The 16565-nt window shown below is 52.5% G+C and overlaps 1 protein-coding gene across 6 annotated transcripts in view; it reads left to right on the top strand.

Annotated features, from left to right (window-relative positions):
- Itpr2 (inositol 1,4,5-trisphosphate receptor type 2) overlaps window positions 1–16565 on the top strand; it is a 323374-nt gene that overhangs the window by 89818 nt on the left and 216991 nt on the right. For all 6 annotated transcript variants that reach the window (XM_060384487.1, XM_060384484.1, XM_060384490.1 and 3 more), the window contains 9 exons: window positions 358–477; window positions 562–747; window positions 1330–1581; window positions 2674–2818; window positions 4056–4206; window positions 5477–5670; window positions 10136–10265; window positions 13834–13891; window positions 15942–16107. In XM_060384487.1, coding sequence (XP_060240470.1) covers window positions 358–477; window positions 562–747; window positions 1330–1581; window positions 2674–2818; window positions 4056–4206; window positions 5477–5670; window positions 10136–10265; window positions 13834–13891; window positions 15942–16107 — 1402 coding nt within the window. The remainder of the gene's footprint in view (window positions 1–357; window positions 478–561; window positions 748–1329; window positions 1582–2673; window positions 2819–4055; window positions 4207–5476; window positions 5671–10135; window positions 10266–13833; window positions 13892–15941; window positions 16108–16565) is intronic.

Genomic DNA, 16565 nt, shown 5'->3' with positions numbered 1-16565 from the left:
GCAGGCAGGGACGGTTTGGGAGGTTTACACCACTTCATGTTGGGAGCTCGGGAAGAAGCAGTTGGCACCACAGAGCACCGGACCCCCACAGTCTGCGGGCCAGCCTGGCACAGTCCAGCAGACGGTGGAGAGAACGGGCTCGGCCACTGCTCTATGGCCTCCACGCACAGGGTGCTGCCATGGCCGCGTCCAGACATGCGCACCTTGGTACTTACAGTTGTTCTGAATGAAAAGTGGGAGCATACATGCAAGACAGTTTGTTGACAACAATGAAGCTGCTGAAGAATCAGTAAGCTACACTCCACTAAAATATAAAAATAAAGTGCTTTTTCTTAATGTTTGCTTTTCCCTTCCTAGGTTTCTGGACTACTTGTCTGACCTCTGTGTGTCCAACAGCACTGCCATCCCCGTCACTCAGGAACTCATCTGCAAATTCATGCTGAGCCCTGGCAACGCAGACATCCTCATTCAGACAAAGTAAGCTGCCCCGTGGAGGCGTCTGCCGGAACACCCAGCCGTACGCGTGCGTCTTAATAGACTTTGCGTGTCCTTGCTTTCAAGGCTGGTGTCCATGCAAGTGGAAAACCCCATGGAGAGCGCCATCCTCCCTGACGACATGGACGACGAGGAAGTTTGGCTCTACTGGATTGACAGCAACAAGGAGCCCCACGGCAAAGCCATCAGGCACCTCGCCCAGGAAGCCAGGGAGGGCGCCAAAGCCGACCTCGAGGTTCTGACCTACTACAGGTACCAAGGGCAGCCGCGTCACAGCCGTGTCACAGCCGCGTCACAGCCGCCTCACAGCCGCCTCACAGCCGCGTCACAGCCGCCTTAGGGAAACAACCACACTTTAACAACCCCAGTTAAAGATGTAACCAGATCTTTGAATTTAAGGGATGAAATTCAAGGCCGAAGTTGGTGGGAGTCAGGGAGGGATGCAGAGTGTCTGGGGCATCCCAGGTCCTGTGTCTCTGGAGCAGCCTTCATCCCAGTGTTAGGACTGTGTGGGCCGACCCTGTTTGCTGTGGGAGCCAAGTGGGGACAAAGTCAGTGTGGATTCTGGGGATCCCTGCATTCCAGCAGAGGCTGGGGAAGGTGGAGAGAGGGAGCACCATGTGACACAGGGCCCATTTTGGCCTTGGTATGTTGGATCTTAGGAAAGCCTGGCCAGGAGAGGCTGGAGTAATAGGGACAGTTAGGCCTGTCATTTGTTCATGAAACATTTGGCTCTGTGCTGTCTGTACTTAGAGTTGTCCTACCCAGTGCCTGTGCTCTGTCTGTTAGGGCTTTGGTTGGCATGAGGGATACTCTAACATTTCTCGTGTTTAGGTACCAGCTCAACCTCTTTGCAAGGATGTGCTTGGACCGCCAGTATCTGGCCATCAACCAGATTTCCACACAGCTGTCTGTAGACCTGATCCTGCGGTGCATGTCTGATGAGAGCCTGCCCTTTGACCTCCGAGCATCCTTCTGTCGGCTCATGCTCCACATGCATGTTGACCGTGACCCCCAGGAGTCCGTGGTGCCTGTTCGCTACGCCCGGCTCTGGACGGAAATCCCCACAAAGATCACCATTCATGAGTACGTTTGGAAGCCTTACGTCTTTGTTACGGTTGCTTTTCTGTGTGGAAACACCATGATCAAAGCAACTTGGGGAGGAAAGGGTTTATTTGGCTCGCACTTCCTTGTCACTGTTCATGTCTGAGGAATCCAGGGCAGCAACTCAAGCAGGCAGGAACCTGGAGGCAGGAGCTGATGCAGAGGCTGTGGAGGCTGCTTACTGGTTTGCTCCCCACGGCTTTCTCAGTCAGATTTCTTAGAGAACCCAGGACCACAGCCCAGGATGGCACCACCCACGACAGGCTGGTCCTCCCACATCAATGACTAATTAAGAAAATGCCCACAGCCCAGTCTTATGGGGGTTTTCTCAGTTGCGGCTCCCTCCTCTCCAGCTGACAGAAAAGTATCCACTACATTGTGTTCATTAGTTTTTTTCCATTGCTCTGACCATTTAAGTAGCAGTGAGAACAGCTTAAGCAAGGAAGGGTTTTCTTTTTGGCTCACAGTTTGAGAAGCCCCAGGACCTTGCTGTGACATGGTGTCACTTTGAATCTGCCCTCAGGAGGCAGAGAGAGCTCACTTCTATTCTTCCTCCTTATTCCACACTCAGTCTGGGCCCGTCCTCTTCAGTTAATTGGTTCTGGAAACACCCTCACAGATGTGCCCAGAGGTGTGTTTCCTAGAGGATTCTAGATCCCATCAAATGACAGTGAAGACGAGCTGTCAGAGACGTTTCTCAGGATGCTTACATTCAGCAGGTGAATGCAAAGTGACGTGTCTTCGCCTTTAAAGAGAAAAGCATAGACGGCACTTGTGGGCTTGGTTCACCCCGTCCATCTGGGAAGAGTCGGTAGGGAGCCCTCTCCCGAGGGCACGGTGACAGCCCTCCGGCAGGAAGCGTGTTTCTGAAAGCTAGTAAACAACCCCGCAGCCACGGAGTGTGTGCTGTGCACTCCCCTGCCTGGCCCATCCCGGGTGGCAGTAGCCCCACCCCCATCACGGGTAGGAGAGGTGGCTTGATGTGTCCGAGGCAGTGCACTCTGGGAGTGAGAGCGTGAGACATGCCACTCTCCATGTTTCTCATCGATTTAACCGGCTCCTGTGACTCCCCAGGTATGACTCCATCACAGACTCTTCCAGAAATGACATGAAGACGAAGTTTGCCCTGACGATGGAATTTGTTGAGGAATATTTGAAAGAAGTTGTAAATCAGCCATTTCCTTTTGGGGACAAAGAGAAGAATAAACTGACATTTGAGGTATTTAAAGTTAAGACATTTATTTTCTGTGTGCCTGGTGCCCACTGTGGTCAGAAGATGCACTGAGCATCAGAGATTGTCCTTTGCTCTCATAGTTAGCGTATATGATGTAAATCCATCTGCCGAGGATAAAATAGAGATTTGGTATTTTAGGCTTTAGTTTTGTTCATTGACTTGCTTTTGAGACCACGTGTGCTGTGTAGAAATGCCCCTCACATGCCAGTTACACCGCAACCAAGTGATGGCACACAGCTTGAAACAAAAGAGAGAAAGAAAAAGAAAAGCTGCAGGTTGCAGGTCCCCTCAGTCACCTTTTCTAAGGGTCCTTGTGACAGATGCGCTCGGTGGCTAGTAATGCCTCATAGAATTACAAGCGAAGGCCTGCTTCATTTTAGTCTTCATTATGCTCTAGCTCAATTGTCAGTTACTTACAGCTTTCCCTGTTTTATGTTGTTTGTATGTAGCCGTTCGTTAGGCTTGGTAGGTAAGGTAGCCTTGCTGACCAGAGTTGAGCTGTGACGACATGAGGACCTCTGGAGAGAGGTCCCCGCCCCATCACCGCTGGGCACTAGTTAGCCTCTGTCAGGAGTGTGAGTCGGGGCCTGGGTGGATGTTGGTGGCCTGGCTGGTACTGGCTTGTCACCACACACCTCCCAGCCCTCTGCCACATGGCTTTTCTGTGGGCTGAGTGTCCTTGTGACATGGCACCTGAGAGAGAGAGAGAGAGAGAGAAGAGGAGGGGTGATAGCGCAGGAGGGGAGGGACACAGGGAGGGTGGACAGACAGACAGAGCACTCACAGCAGTGTTCTGTAATCTGCCCTGGGGAGTGATGTAGCACCTCCGCTGTGACACACGCAAACCTGACACCCTGGAGGACAGCCCACTTTGGAGCCGTGTTGGAGGCTGCATCGCACGCTCCTGTACTACCCAGAAGGCCAGAGGCCAGGGCGGGGGCATAGACTTCCTCTCTCATTTGTCAGTCTAACCGCTCAGAAGTGGTTCTCTCCTGACTTATATTTAATTAGGTGGTGAATATTGGGACGTAGACTCCCGACATTACCGTAAAGTCTCTATGAGTTAATCCTAGACTTGAGTCAGTCACAGACTCAACAGTGGCCTTTGCAGGGTGCGAAAGAACTGGGGGCTTAGAAATAGTTGCGGCTCGTTAGCTGTACAAACGCACATGTTGGTTCCGTCCTTCCAACGCTCGCTCTTCTTCTTCCTCTCCTGGCGAAGGTGGTGCACCTGGCGAGGAACCTGACATACTTTGGCTTCTATAGTTTCAGCGAGTTGCTGCGGCTGACAAGAACCCTGCTGGCTATCCTGGACATCGTCCAGGCCCCCGTGTCTTCATATTTTGAAAGATTAAGCAAGTTTCAAGATGGAAGTAAGAACGTTGGGGAGTGTGATAATGTGTTTTTAAGAGGGAACAAGAGAAAACCCAAACATATAGAGCAGATTTTTAACACGTGTAATCCGTATGAACACTGGCTCATGCTGGAGCTACGTGTAGGCATCCGAGCAATTTTCTCTCTTGATAATGAGTTTTTGCATGTGTGAGCGTGTGGTATGTGTCCACATGTGTGTGGGTGGGTATGTACAGGTGAACATGAAAACGCGGGCATATGCACGCCTGAAGGTGGCATCAGGTGCCTGTTTTGACTGCCGTCTGCTTTGCTAATCGTGGCAGGAACTCGGAGTACGCTGGTCCCGCTGCTCTAGGTACTGGCTTGCCCCGGGGAGCCCCGCCTTCAGAGCGGGGTGCAGACAGCTGCGTGCCTGCTCTAGAGACCTGAAGTGGTACTAACATGGTTCAGGGGTTTTTATGGTTTGAGACGTAGGAAACCACGTAAGGAGATGACAGTATGTTGGTCTGAACATGTGTGAACACGCTGTTAGCCTGAACATGTGTGCACTCTCGGCTACCCGTCACGGGAGGCTGTCTGCTGGCCGGCTGTGCTGCCCCTGGTGTCAGGGTCTTAGGGCTGACCCTCAGGCCCGAAGGGAAGAGGCAACAAAAGTGTTTTGAACCAATTAAGATGATCTCCAAGGCTCTCAGGGTCTTGTTTCTCTGTCACGTAGTTGTCACTTCTAAGCCCGATGGTGAAACCAGAAATCCCTGGTGAGTTGGGATTCTCTGAGGGAAGGCCCGTGAGCATTGGTTTTAGCCTCTTCTTTTGAAGCAGCTCTTGCTGGGTGCCTGGAGCCTTGGACGCTGTCCGTCCTTTGGCCTCCTCCTCTCCCGGAGCGAGGAGCAGGCTCCATCCTCGCTCCCTGGCCCCTCTCCACCTTAGACTTCAGGCTGAAACCTCTCCTCAGCGAAGGAAAAGGACCTTGTTGATTTGCTCACAGGGACTTGGTTGCTGTCTTTGTTCCTCCAGAAATCTGCTGTGTCTTTGAGATAATCGCCATTTCTTTCTGTTTGTCAAACTGGTGTGACACGGTGACCCCCAGTGCACTGGGCACCCTAGCTTTTACAGTAGTGACCCCCATCGCACTGGGGACCCTAGCTTTCACAGTAGTGAGCGAGAACACGGGGTCTGTAAGGCACAGTGGGTCACAGTGTGATGGCCTTGGCCGTGTCTGCAGACAAACAAGGGTGCGGATGCTGTGGCCCCCGAGTGTGTGTGTGCTGACTGAGTCCTCTCCTGTGCCAGGCAACAACGTCATGAGGACCATCCACGGAGTGGGAGAGATGATGACACAAATGGTGCTCAGCCGGGGCTCCATCTTCCCGGTGAGTGTGCCCGATGCGCAGCCCAGCGTCCACCCCAGCAAGCAGGCGAGCCCTGGAGAGCAGGAGGACGTGACGGTGATGGACACCAAGCTGAAGGTCATCGAGATTCTACAGGTGTGTCTGGGGCTTGACACCGCCAGAGATGCTGCCCAGGTCATTGGTGTCACTGAAGCTTTGTGCCATGTCACGGTGTGTGTGTGTGTGGGGGGGGTTTGTGTGAGCAGTGTGTGTGTGTGTGTGTGTGTGCGCGCGTGTGCGTGCGCGCATGTGTGTGAGTATGGATGTGTTTGTTTGTGTGTGTGTGTCTGAGTGAGTGTGTCTGTGGCTCTGTAGCACAGGCTCATGTGGAACTTGTGGCAATCCCCCTGCCTTAGCTTCCTGGGATTCCAGGTGTTTGGCACTCTTCCTGGTTTCCCTGTGCACATATTGCAATGTTCCTGGTCCCACGTGTGCTGAACAGCAGTCACCCTCAGATTATTCTTGTTTTGAAGAGCTGCTGAGGCCTCTTGCACACTCACGCTGGTACACTGATGGTATTTAGCGATTGTGGACTGGTTTGCGGGTGATGAAATTGCTTTCCCGTGCTCATTATCAGTTAGCATTCACCTCGATCAAATATTTCTTCTCTTAAGAAAGAAGTTTTGAGCAGATGTATTGAGTGATGGCATTCTAATCACCTGTTTCAAATGCTTGAAACACATGTGTGCATTCTATGTGTCCAGATCTCTTGTATAATTCTAGTTCTCAGGAGGCGGAGACAGGAGGATGTCTGTGAGCTCAAGGCCAGCCTGGGCGACATAGCCTGGGTCAAGGCTTGGTCCACCTGCTGATTTTCTTACTTCACACACTTGCTCTCTTTGTGTTTCTGAGGGGCTGGGGTTGTTTGTTTTCGTTTTTTGCACATTAGCCAAGTTTAATACTTACTGCTGTCACCTTAAGGAGAACCAGAGCCTTGTCACACAGGCTGCTCATGGCACCTTGGTTACGGCCTTTACTCCAGAGTCATCGCATGGACCCCGTAGCCTTTGAGACTGTCTCCAGACTGTGAACAGAATTTCCCAAATCCTTCGTCATCATCTAATGTAGACTGAGCTCCCAGAAGTGGCTCTGCAGTCCTGGAAGGCTCCGGCTTGTCTCACTCAGAGTAATTAGATTTATCATCATAAAACATGTCTCGGTTCCTCCGGGGTTTCCAGAGGCCAAGTCCTGAGAAACGTTGGCAGGCTTCCGACCCTGTGCTCATGGCCTTGAAAAATTCATTACTGTTTTTATCCTGAAGCTGAAAAATAGACCGAAGGGCCCCTGTTCAGTGCCCCACCCCCACTGATGCTTGTGACTCATTTTCCCCTGTGGTTCCAGCGATGGTGCCTCTCACAGGTGAAGCGGGGGCGGGGCTGTGTGGCTGCAGCCTCACTCCAGCACTTGGGGAGTTTCCCCTGAACCTCTTTTGCTGTCTGACCTCCAGGCAGGCTCCCCTGTTTCATAGCGTGATGCCCACAGCGTGCTGCCCTCTGGGGACATCCGGGCAGCTCCCCTGGCGCTGCACCCCAGGCTGCTCTCTGCCAGCTCTTCCTCTTTACCCCGTTTAACCGCGTGTGTTCCAGTGAGCACTGTTTGCTTCTTACGCTCTGGCCCTGTTTACTCTCTTTCTCTGCCTTTACAAATTTTTACATTTATTTATATTTTTAAAAGACAAGGATGGTTTGTTCTGCAGCCTTGAGTGGCCGAGAGCCCGCTTTGTAACTAACTTAGGCTAGCTTTGAACTCATGAAATCCCTCTGCCTGAGCACTCCAAGTGCTGAGGTTGCTGGAATATAGGTGGGAGCTACCAGGCCTGGCTTTTTCTCTGCCTTGTGGTTGCCCTTTTATCGTTTACCATATCTGTAGTTAGGAAATGAAATCTGGTGAGTTCTCATTTCAACAGAGCTGAATGCTTCCAGAGTGTCTCAGCTTGAATTCTTTTCTTTCCTCTTTTGGGCATTTGAGTTAAACCCCCCCCAATCCCCCCCCCCAAAAAAAAACCCACTTGTGTATTGAGCACCCATGGCCTAGCTTCTGTCTCCACTGTGCTGCTGCAGGGGCATGCCCTGTACTAGTCTATTGTTCCCGGTGTTGGTGTGCCCACACTTTATAAAGCCCTGCCCACTGGAGAATCTCTGTCCTGGGTGTCGTGTTCGCAGCTAATATAGAGTTGCTGTGGGGTTTGTGTGTGCTTCTGGACCTTATGCTCATCAGGAGCCGCATTTACAACCTGATCACCTTAAAATATGATATCAAAAAGGATCTGTAGTGTGTGTGTGTGTGTGTGTGTGTGTGTGTGTGTGTGTGTGGTATGTGCTTGTGAATACTGGTGCCTGCAGAAGCCAGAAGAGAGCACTGGACTCTCTGAAGCCGGAGTTCCAGGCGGTTGTGCCTTGTCTGCCATGGGTGCTGGGAATCAGCTTGAGTTCCTAGCAACAGCAGCATCTGTAGGCACTCTTTGTATGGTCTTTTATGGATGAACTTAACCAAGAGTATCTGTAGTGAGAGCTTGCTTCCATCCAGGTGCAGCACAGGGGGAGAGGATACAGGGAAGGGGAGAAGGGATGCAGGGAAGGAGAGAAAGAAAGGGAGGGAGGAAAGGATAGAGGAGAGATGGGGGGAGAAAGGAGAGAGCACCAGGTCCTGGCCAGGGGATCCTAGAAAGGTGTGTACTGGGTGTGCTGGGCGCTGGGCGTGCCAGCAATGTCCTGAGAGCCTACTCTCACGGGCGGGGAAGAGAGTCAAGGTTCGGTGGACTTTGAACAAGCACAGGGACTGATGGGAAATTGTATGTGACACAGGGTCCACGGGGCAGAGGAATCTGAGCCCTGAGCTAGGGCTGGGTCCCAGGAGGAAGGAGAGACAGTCTACTGATAGTAGAAAGGCTAGCTTTCCTTTACTGTTCTTTCCTTTTGTTAAGCCAATTTATTTAAATATTATCCCATTTCCTTTGGGTCTGTTTTCTTATACAGCTAATTAATTAATTAATTTGTTTATTTAATTATGTATTTACTTATTTTTCTTGTCTTGTCCTTCCATCTTTTATTTTTTCATTTTCATTTTAATTTATTCATTTTACAACCCTGTTGTAGCCCCTCCCTTCTCTCCTCCTGGTGCCACCCTCTCTCCCTGTCCCCTCCCCCCCCCCTCAGAAAAGGGGAGCCCCCCACCAGCTCATCAAGTCACATCAGGATTGAGTGCAAACTCTTCCCCTGTGGTGAGGCAGCTACCCAGGGGAAAGTGATTGAAAAGCAGGCAACAGAGTCCATGTCAGAATCTGCCCCTGTTCCCTTACTAGGCAACCCACATGAGGACCAAGCTGCCCATCAGCTACATCTGTGTAGAGGTTTTCTGGGCCAGTCCATGCATGGTTGGTGCCTCAGTGTCCGCAAGCCCCTCTGGGCCCTGGTTAGTTGACTCTCTTGGTCTTCTTGTGGGGCTCCTGTCCCCTCTGGGTCCTTCAACCCTAACCCCCACTCTTCCACAAGACTCGGAAGCCAGCATTTCTGAAGCCTCACTAATGTACGGGAGGAGGTCCTTGATGACACAGGGCACTGGAATAGCTATGCTGATGAAGTCTGCTTATCTCAGGGCAGGTGAGGGGAAGGTGCCGACCATCTGCAGCACAGGCTCCTGAGCGTCTTCCCGGTCCCCCCCTCAGCAGTCACTTACTCCTTCAGGCAGGGATTCCCTGTGTTTGGGTTCCCCAGGCTCCCAGCAGAGCGGGGCCTTAAGGGTGGCTTCATTACTGTTTGTGTGCCACCACCCTGAGGTGGGGACAGAAACCCAAGGGGAAAGCCAGGAGCCAGGTTTAGCCTTTCTGTGCACAGAAGCAGCTCCGGCATTTTCCTCTCAGCAAAGAAAGCTGCCAGTGTGCCTGGAGCATTCCAGCGTTACGTCTTAGATCTCCAAGACTCCCTACCCTGGGGTAGTCAGGGAACAACTGTGGGATATCGGAATGGCTTGTGTCTAAAACTCGATGCAGACCAGGTATGGTAGCATACACCCGTGACTCCAGAACTTGGGAGGAGGAACAGGAGTGCAAGGCTATCCCTCTGAAACACAGGGAGTTTGAGGCCAGCCTGGGCTACAGAAGACCCTGTCTCAGAAACAACCCACCAAAAAACAAACAAACCCATAAATAAATAAATGTAGGTTTTCATTAGTACTGACCAGTGAAATCACAAACCTGTCCTTCATTTTAAAACTGAATCAAACAGGTAAACAACGGAGCGTCTGCAGTGCACAAGTAAGCTCTGGCTGGTTCACTTGAAGACTGATAGCAAGTGTGGTTGTTGTGTGTCGTGGCCTGCATTAGCCATTTGCTGTGTATGAGTGCGCCTGTGTCACGTGTTCTGTGGAGCTGTTTCTCCCCCCTCCCGCCGCCTTGCTTTGAGATCTGGGGGTGGAGCCGCATTGCCAGGCTCACGCGCAAGGCCTTCCCCTCCGACGGTCTTGCGGGCTCGTGTTTAAGGGTGTGCAGACGCCTGTGACACCTGCGAGGACTGGCACCTGCCAGCCTGTGCTGATGCGCTGTTTGTCCTGTTCCTTCTTCCAGTTCATCCTGAGCGTCAGGCTGGACTACCGCATCTCATACATGCTGTCCATATACAAGAAGGAGTTCGGGGAGAGCAGCGACAACGGTGACGCGGCTGCCGGCGGCTCCCCGGACACGCTGCTGCCGTCAGGTATCTCTGTGGCAGCACCTACCGTTTGCATTCTGTTTCTGTACCTTTAAAGCCATTTTAAATGGTACCTTTTATTCCTTGGGAATTTCCCGTACTCACAGCATGTTTTGATGGTGTTTGTCCATCCGCACCTCCCTCCTTCTCACGCCCCGCCTCCTTTCCATCCCCAGTTCATTGCTTTGTCTTTGCTATTGACGACCCCTGAGTCCAGCTGGGGCTGCCGGTGTGAGCATGTGTGTGGCTGCTCACGGTCAGCTCAGCACACTTCTCCGAGGAGACCGACCCTCCCTCCCTCAGCAGCCTTCCGTTGCCAGCATCCATGCCGGGATGTTGGCTGATGTGATCTTGGTAACGTGGCTGCTGTGAGTTACCGTGTGCCTCAGCCGTGTTGTGTCTGGACATGGGCGTTTCAGAGCACTGCTCCGCCTGCTGACTCTTACCTTCTTCCTGCTCCATCTTCTACAACCTTCCCTGCGCCTCGGCTGCCGGGCGCTTGCTGGAGATGGCCCGTCCGCAGCTGAGCGCCCAGCGTTACTTACGCTCTGTATTTTGACCGATGATCTACGTAACCACTATCCATGGAGAAAGGAGCTTCTCTGGCCAAAGCTGAGAGCAGCGGAGATCTACGCGTGCAAGCATGCGTGTTTAGAAAGCTGTCAGCACAGGCAGAATCTAGTTGTTGGTGACAGGGCCTGCGAGCTCGGCTTTGAGCCGTCATGAAATCCCTCCTGTGGTTCCGGCCTCGTGTCCAATCAAAAGTGGCTGGTTCCTCCTGCACCCTCCATGCCCCCGCTGCACCAGTGGGCGCATCTCGCCGTGTCACTCATGAGTGTGCAGGGCCCAGCGCTGGGGGAGGCTCGAAGCCTTATCCCCTCAGTAGCCGGTGCAGCGAGATTTGGCTGTCTGTAAGCGAGGCAGGAGGAGGCCTCCGGTGTGTCGAGGCTGAGGTGTTGTCTTGAATCCAGTGAGTGATGGCTTCAGCAATGAGGCCTTTAGTGTTGGCGGCGACAGGCGACCGGGAGCCACGACAACAATCTGATCAGTGTTCACAGGGAGGTATTCTGTGCCTTGCACTGAGGTTCGAATGTAATAGCCCATGTTTTCTGCAACATGTCTACCCATGCAGGAGGTCTGTTCAAATTCCATGTGAGCATGCATAGGTGTGTGTACACGTGTGTGGTCTGTGAATATATATCTGTATGTGTGTATATATTTGTACACATGTATATATACGTATATATGAGTGTTGTGTGGGTGTATATATATATATAGTGTGTGTGTGTGTGTGTGTGTGTGTGCGCGTGTGTGTGCGCGTGTGTGCGAGTGTATTTGTGTATGTATTTAACTGGCTTACAGAATAATGGGTTGCCGTAGGCTTCTGCACGATCTTTGATTTTGCATTCTGCTTTTAAAGACCTCTAGCATCTTTTACACCTATCTTAAAGCAAAAGTGTTTCTGTGTCAGGAGAGGACAATCTACTGGCTGAGGCTGACACAGAGCCCTGCAAGACAGGGAGGCTTTGCTGTCACTGTGCCCTGTGCGCCCGGCCTGTGACTGCCCCCGTGATGGCGGGGCTGCTGTTTATTCTGCCATTTCACAGAGAAGGTGCAGCTGAAGGGCAGTGTGTGTGTGTGTGTGTGTGTGTGTGTGTGTGTGTGTGTGTGTATACAAGCCCTGGTTAGCCAGAGAACGGAGAGGAAGGGCTCCCCAAATGCTCTCCTGTGGTGGCCCCTGGCTTTGGAATTCTACCTCACACTTAAAACTAGAATGTTTCTGAGACTCGGATCATAATCCCAATGAGCATGAAAAATGGCTGTGAAATGTTTAGGTTACAGAGAGAACTTTGTGAAGACTGAGAAATATTCGCTCTCCTTTTACCTGGATGGGCGAGGTCGGGCCTGGTAGGCTTTAAACTCCACCTCAGGCCACAGACAGCCTAACAGTTAAGGAGGCTCCTCTGAGGCTGACTGACGCTGTGTGCATGTGGGAAGCCCCAGCAGTGCTGGAGCTGTGCCTCCCCACCCACCTGCTGTGAGGGCGGTGAGAAGGGGCCACTGCAGACCCCCCTGCTCCGCAGGCAGCCTGCCCTGCAGAGGGTGGCCTCTGTCCTGCCTGACAGGAGCCACTCAGGCGCCCCTGGCACACCACAGTTTCCCAGAAGCACAAAGCCCCAAAGGACTGTCTCCAGGGACGACCAGGCCTAAGCGAAAGCCGGGCCAGCGGCCTTGTTGACAGAGACCTAACAGCCACTGGCTCCCCGAAGCCAGACTTGTGGAAACATGAGCGAGAGTGTCAGCAAAGTACCCAGCAATGGTTGAGGGCACCCCTGGAAATGCTTTCTGTGATGGAGCCGATTTGTGTGCAGCATGCAGAGCGTAGGATTGTCCCTTCTTTTTGTATCTCTCTTTTCATGCTCTAGAGATAATTGCCTCACATAGGAAATGACCCTGTGCAAGACAAAGAGAAAGATTTCAGGCGTGGCGGGAAGGTCACATCCATGGCAGCACAGTGACTTTTGTGGATTTTGATCCTTTTAAAAATGGTTTTCCCTTGCGGCTGGGGGGACGGCTCAGCTGTTGAGAACACCGGCTGCCCTTTCAGAGCCCATTGGCGTCCTGTCACTCACAGGGTGGCTCACAGCTCTACCTAACTCTAGTTCCAGGGCATCTGACACCCTTCTCTGGCCTCTGTGGACCCTACACACATGCGGCAGAATATCCTCACATGTGAAATGAAAGTGAAAGAGAACAAAGTGTTCTTCCGTGCCATCACTCGTGTTACCTGTGTTTTTATGTAGGCACACACCAAACACACCACACACACACACACACACAAATAAGAGCACCTTTGTAAAGACGCCTTTTGACCACATTTGCTCACAGCTGCTGACGGTAATCCGTTAGTTTAAGGCACGGCTTGTATTAAACAGGGAGCCAGCACATTTGGAGCCTGGATTCAATGCGCAGCATCTAAACACATACGCACACATGCGGAAGCTTCAGTTAGTATGCTCAACTTTGCCCCAGTTTGTTTTCATGTTGCTGTGATAAAATACTCCAGCAAAAAGCAGCTTAGGGGAGAAGGGGCTTGTCTCTATATTTCCGTGTTCCATCATGGCAGGAAAGTCACAGAACATGCCCCACAGAGAACCGGTCACACCGTATCCGCAAGGACAAGATGGAAGTAAGTGCAGACATGTGCGCCTGCTTGTGCTCAGCCTGAGTTCTGCACTCTTAGACGATCCAGCACCCCCACACCTAGGGAATGGTGCCACCCATGGTGGGCTGGGCCTTCCCACCTCAGTGAACATCGGTGAACAAGACAAGTTCTGCCCCCACCCACTGCCCACAGGCTAACCCAGTGTAGACGGTTCCTCATTGAAAATGTCTCCAGGGTGATGCTAGCTGTGTCAGGTTGGCAAAGCACCAGCACGCTGAGTATGTGGAACTGCATTGTGGTTTTCTGGACTGTTAAGATTCGGTGTCACAAAAGGTGTTGAAGTAAAAAATACCTTCAAGTAAGTGAATGTGACCAGAAAGTAAAGGTGTTCTCCGTGTGTCTTTACAGCCCTCGTTCCTGACATCGACGAGATCGCGGCCCAGGCAGAAACCATGTTTGCTGGAAGGTACTGTGCTGCGTCTTTATTATATGTGAATAATAAAAATCTCGAAGTTTATCCATAGTTTGCTGCCATTCATCTTTTAGATATGTTTAGATTCCCCCGTTGCTGCTCACTTATTTCCGCCAGAAATAAAGCTTTAGATTTACTCGGGGAAGAGCGTGACCCTTAAGTCACCTGAACAAATGGGAGAAACGAGATCCACATATTTAGCTTCTTCAGACTTCCTTAGCTAACGAGAGCATTGAAATGCCCTTTGGTTTCCTGGTATAAATATTGTGGTGTCTTGCAACACATCACATCCCTGAGTCTCAGAGAGCTGAGGCAAGAAAGTGGCTTCTTTGGATGGTGTCCCAAGCTTTCTGTGTGAGGAGCCAGGCCTTTCTGTCAAGTGTCCATGATGGAGGAACGAAGGTGCCCATGGCTCCATCACTGCCACGTCCTGGCGTGTAAAGTTTCTTTTTCAGAAGTGAAATAGTAGCAGCCAGAACGAGCAAGCAGATCTAAGTCAGCATCGCTCAGATTCGTTTCTAGTACAGGCCTTAGGTAACTCAGAGGCAGCCTGCTTACATGATCTCCTTACGGCCTCTTTTTCTCTATAAAGAGTAATAAGAGCTAAGATTTATCAGGACCCCAGGATCCACAGCTCCATGCCAGCCTGGGCTCCACGGTGAGAGTCTGTGTAGGGGAGGGGGGAGGGAGTGGAGGCAAAGGAGGGAGGGGAAGCTGGAAGGAAGGAGGGAAGGAGGGAGGGAGAAAGAAAGGGGAGACAGGAAGGAGGGATGGAGGAGAAGGATTAAGGAGGGAGGGAGGGAGAAAGGGGAGACAGGAAGGAGGGAGGGAGGGAAAAGAGAAAGGAGGGAGAAAGGGGAGACAGGAAGGAGGGAGGGAGGGAGAAAGGGAAGACAGGAAGGAGGGAGGGAGGGGAAGCAGGAAGGAGGGAGGGAGGGAGAAAGGGGAGACAGGAAGGAGGGAGGGAGGGGAAGCAGGAAGGAGGGAGGGAGGGAGAAAGGGGAGACAGGAAGGAGGGAGGGAGGGGAAGCAGGAAGGAGGGAGGGAGGGAGAAAGGGGAGACAGGAAGGAGGGAGGGAGGGGAAGCAGGAAGGAGGGAGGGAGGGAGAAAGGGCAGCAGGAAGGAGGGAGGGAGGGAGAAAGGGCAGCAGGAAGGAGGGAGGGAGGGAGAAAGGGCAGCAGGAGGGAGGGAGGGAGAAAGGGCAGCAGGAGGGAGGGAGGGAGAAAGGGCAGCAGGAGGGAGGGAGGGAGGGAGAAAGGGCAGCAGGAAGGAGGGAGGGAGGGAGAAAGGGCAGCAGGAGGGAGGGAGGGAGGCCCCGAAGATTTATAGCGTGGTGGACACCTGGCCAGCCCTATCTTCTGCTGCGACACTGGCTTGTGCTGTGCTTTCCCACTGAAGTGTGTTATTCTGGGGAAGGAGGTAGAGGCTTTGTGCTGTCATCTACGGCACAGCCATGGCGTAGTGACACACTGGTGGCGGCAGTGTGTTCTGTAAGGTGACACAGCTGAAGGTTCCTGGAGGGGGGCTGCACAGCCACCCTGCAGCCAGGTTGCAGTGTGCCGGGCAGGTGACGGACGGGAGAGCACTTCACGGACCACCACCAGCCGTGCCGGGTGTGGTGTGCGGTCACCTACACGGTGTAGGGCTCGAGAGTGACAGCGAGTGACTGTGGCCGGCTTACGTGGTGAATATACTTGTGACCATTATTTCAGGGTGTGTGAGGGTGTGTGTGTGTGTGTGTGACTGTGTGTGTGTATATGAGGGTGTGTGTGTGTGTGTACGTGTGACTATGTGTGTCTGTGTGACTGTGTGTGTGTATGTGACTGTGTGTATATGTGACTGTGTGTGTGTGAGGGCATGTATGTTTGTGACTGCCACCAGGCTCCGGCCATCGGTGGACGTCATCAGGAAATGCTCGTCGCAGAAGGGGGCTCAGAGGGAAGAGGGGCCAGGGAACACCGGAGGATGGTGGGGACATGGGCCGTGAACTGCGTGTGGGAACGTGTTAACGAGAAGGTGGCACACTGTCCCTCCTGGTTACAGAAAGGAGAAAGCGCCGGTGCAGCTGGACGACGAGGGGGGCCGGACGTTTCTGCGGGTGCTCATCCACCTCGTCATGCACGACTACCCCCCGCTGCTGTCTGGAGCCCTGCAGCTGCTCTTCAAGCACTTCAGCCAGAGGGCGGAGGTGCTGCAGGCCTTCAGGCAGGTGAGGCTGGCCAGCAAGTGGGGGAAGAAACAGGCCCGGGAGCCGGGTGGCCTGATGATGACGCTGTCTTCCTGGGACCCTGTCTGTCGTTTCTGAGATGGGGGCAGCAGCTGACCCGGAACTCACTCTATTGCTCAGCTTGACCTTGAACTCTTGGCAGTCCCCATCTCTGCAGTATGATACCCAGCTTGTTACTTTTTGTTTTGATGGATAGACGAGGCCTTGTCTGTGCCTCGACAGGACCTGCTTTGGAACGAGCCTCCCGTGGGTGATTTTCACTCCTTATCTTCCCAAAAATGGCAGACTCCAAAATTTAGGATGTGCTGGGGAACAGTAACGTATTAGAAATTTTGTTGCCATTGCTGTTATTTTGGTTATGGAACTGAATGGTGCATTGGACAAGCCATAGCTTCAAAATAAATGTAATTTAAAATGCAGCCCCTTCGAAAGAAGGAAGT

Source organism: Meriones unguiculatus, chromosome 5, assembly GCF_030254825.1.
Source record: "Meriones unguiculatus strain TT.TT164.6M chromosome 5, Bangor_MerUng_6.1, whole genome shotgun sequence".
NCBI lineage: Eukaryota > Metazoa > Chordata > Mammalia > Rodentia > Muridae > Meriones > Meriones unguiculatus.
The sequence above is the reverse complement of the archived record's forward strand: the minus strand, read 5'-3'. Positions and strand labels throughout refer to the sequence as shown.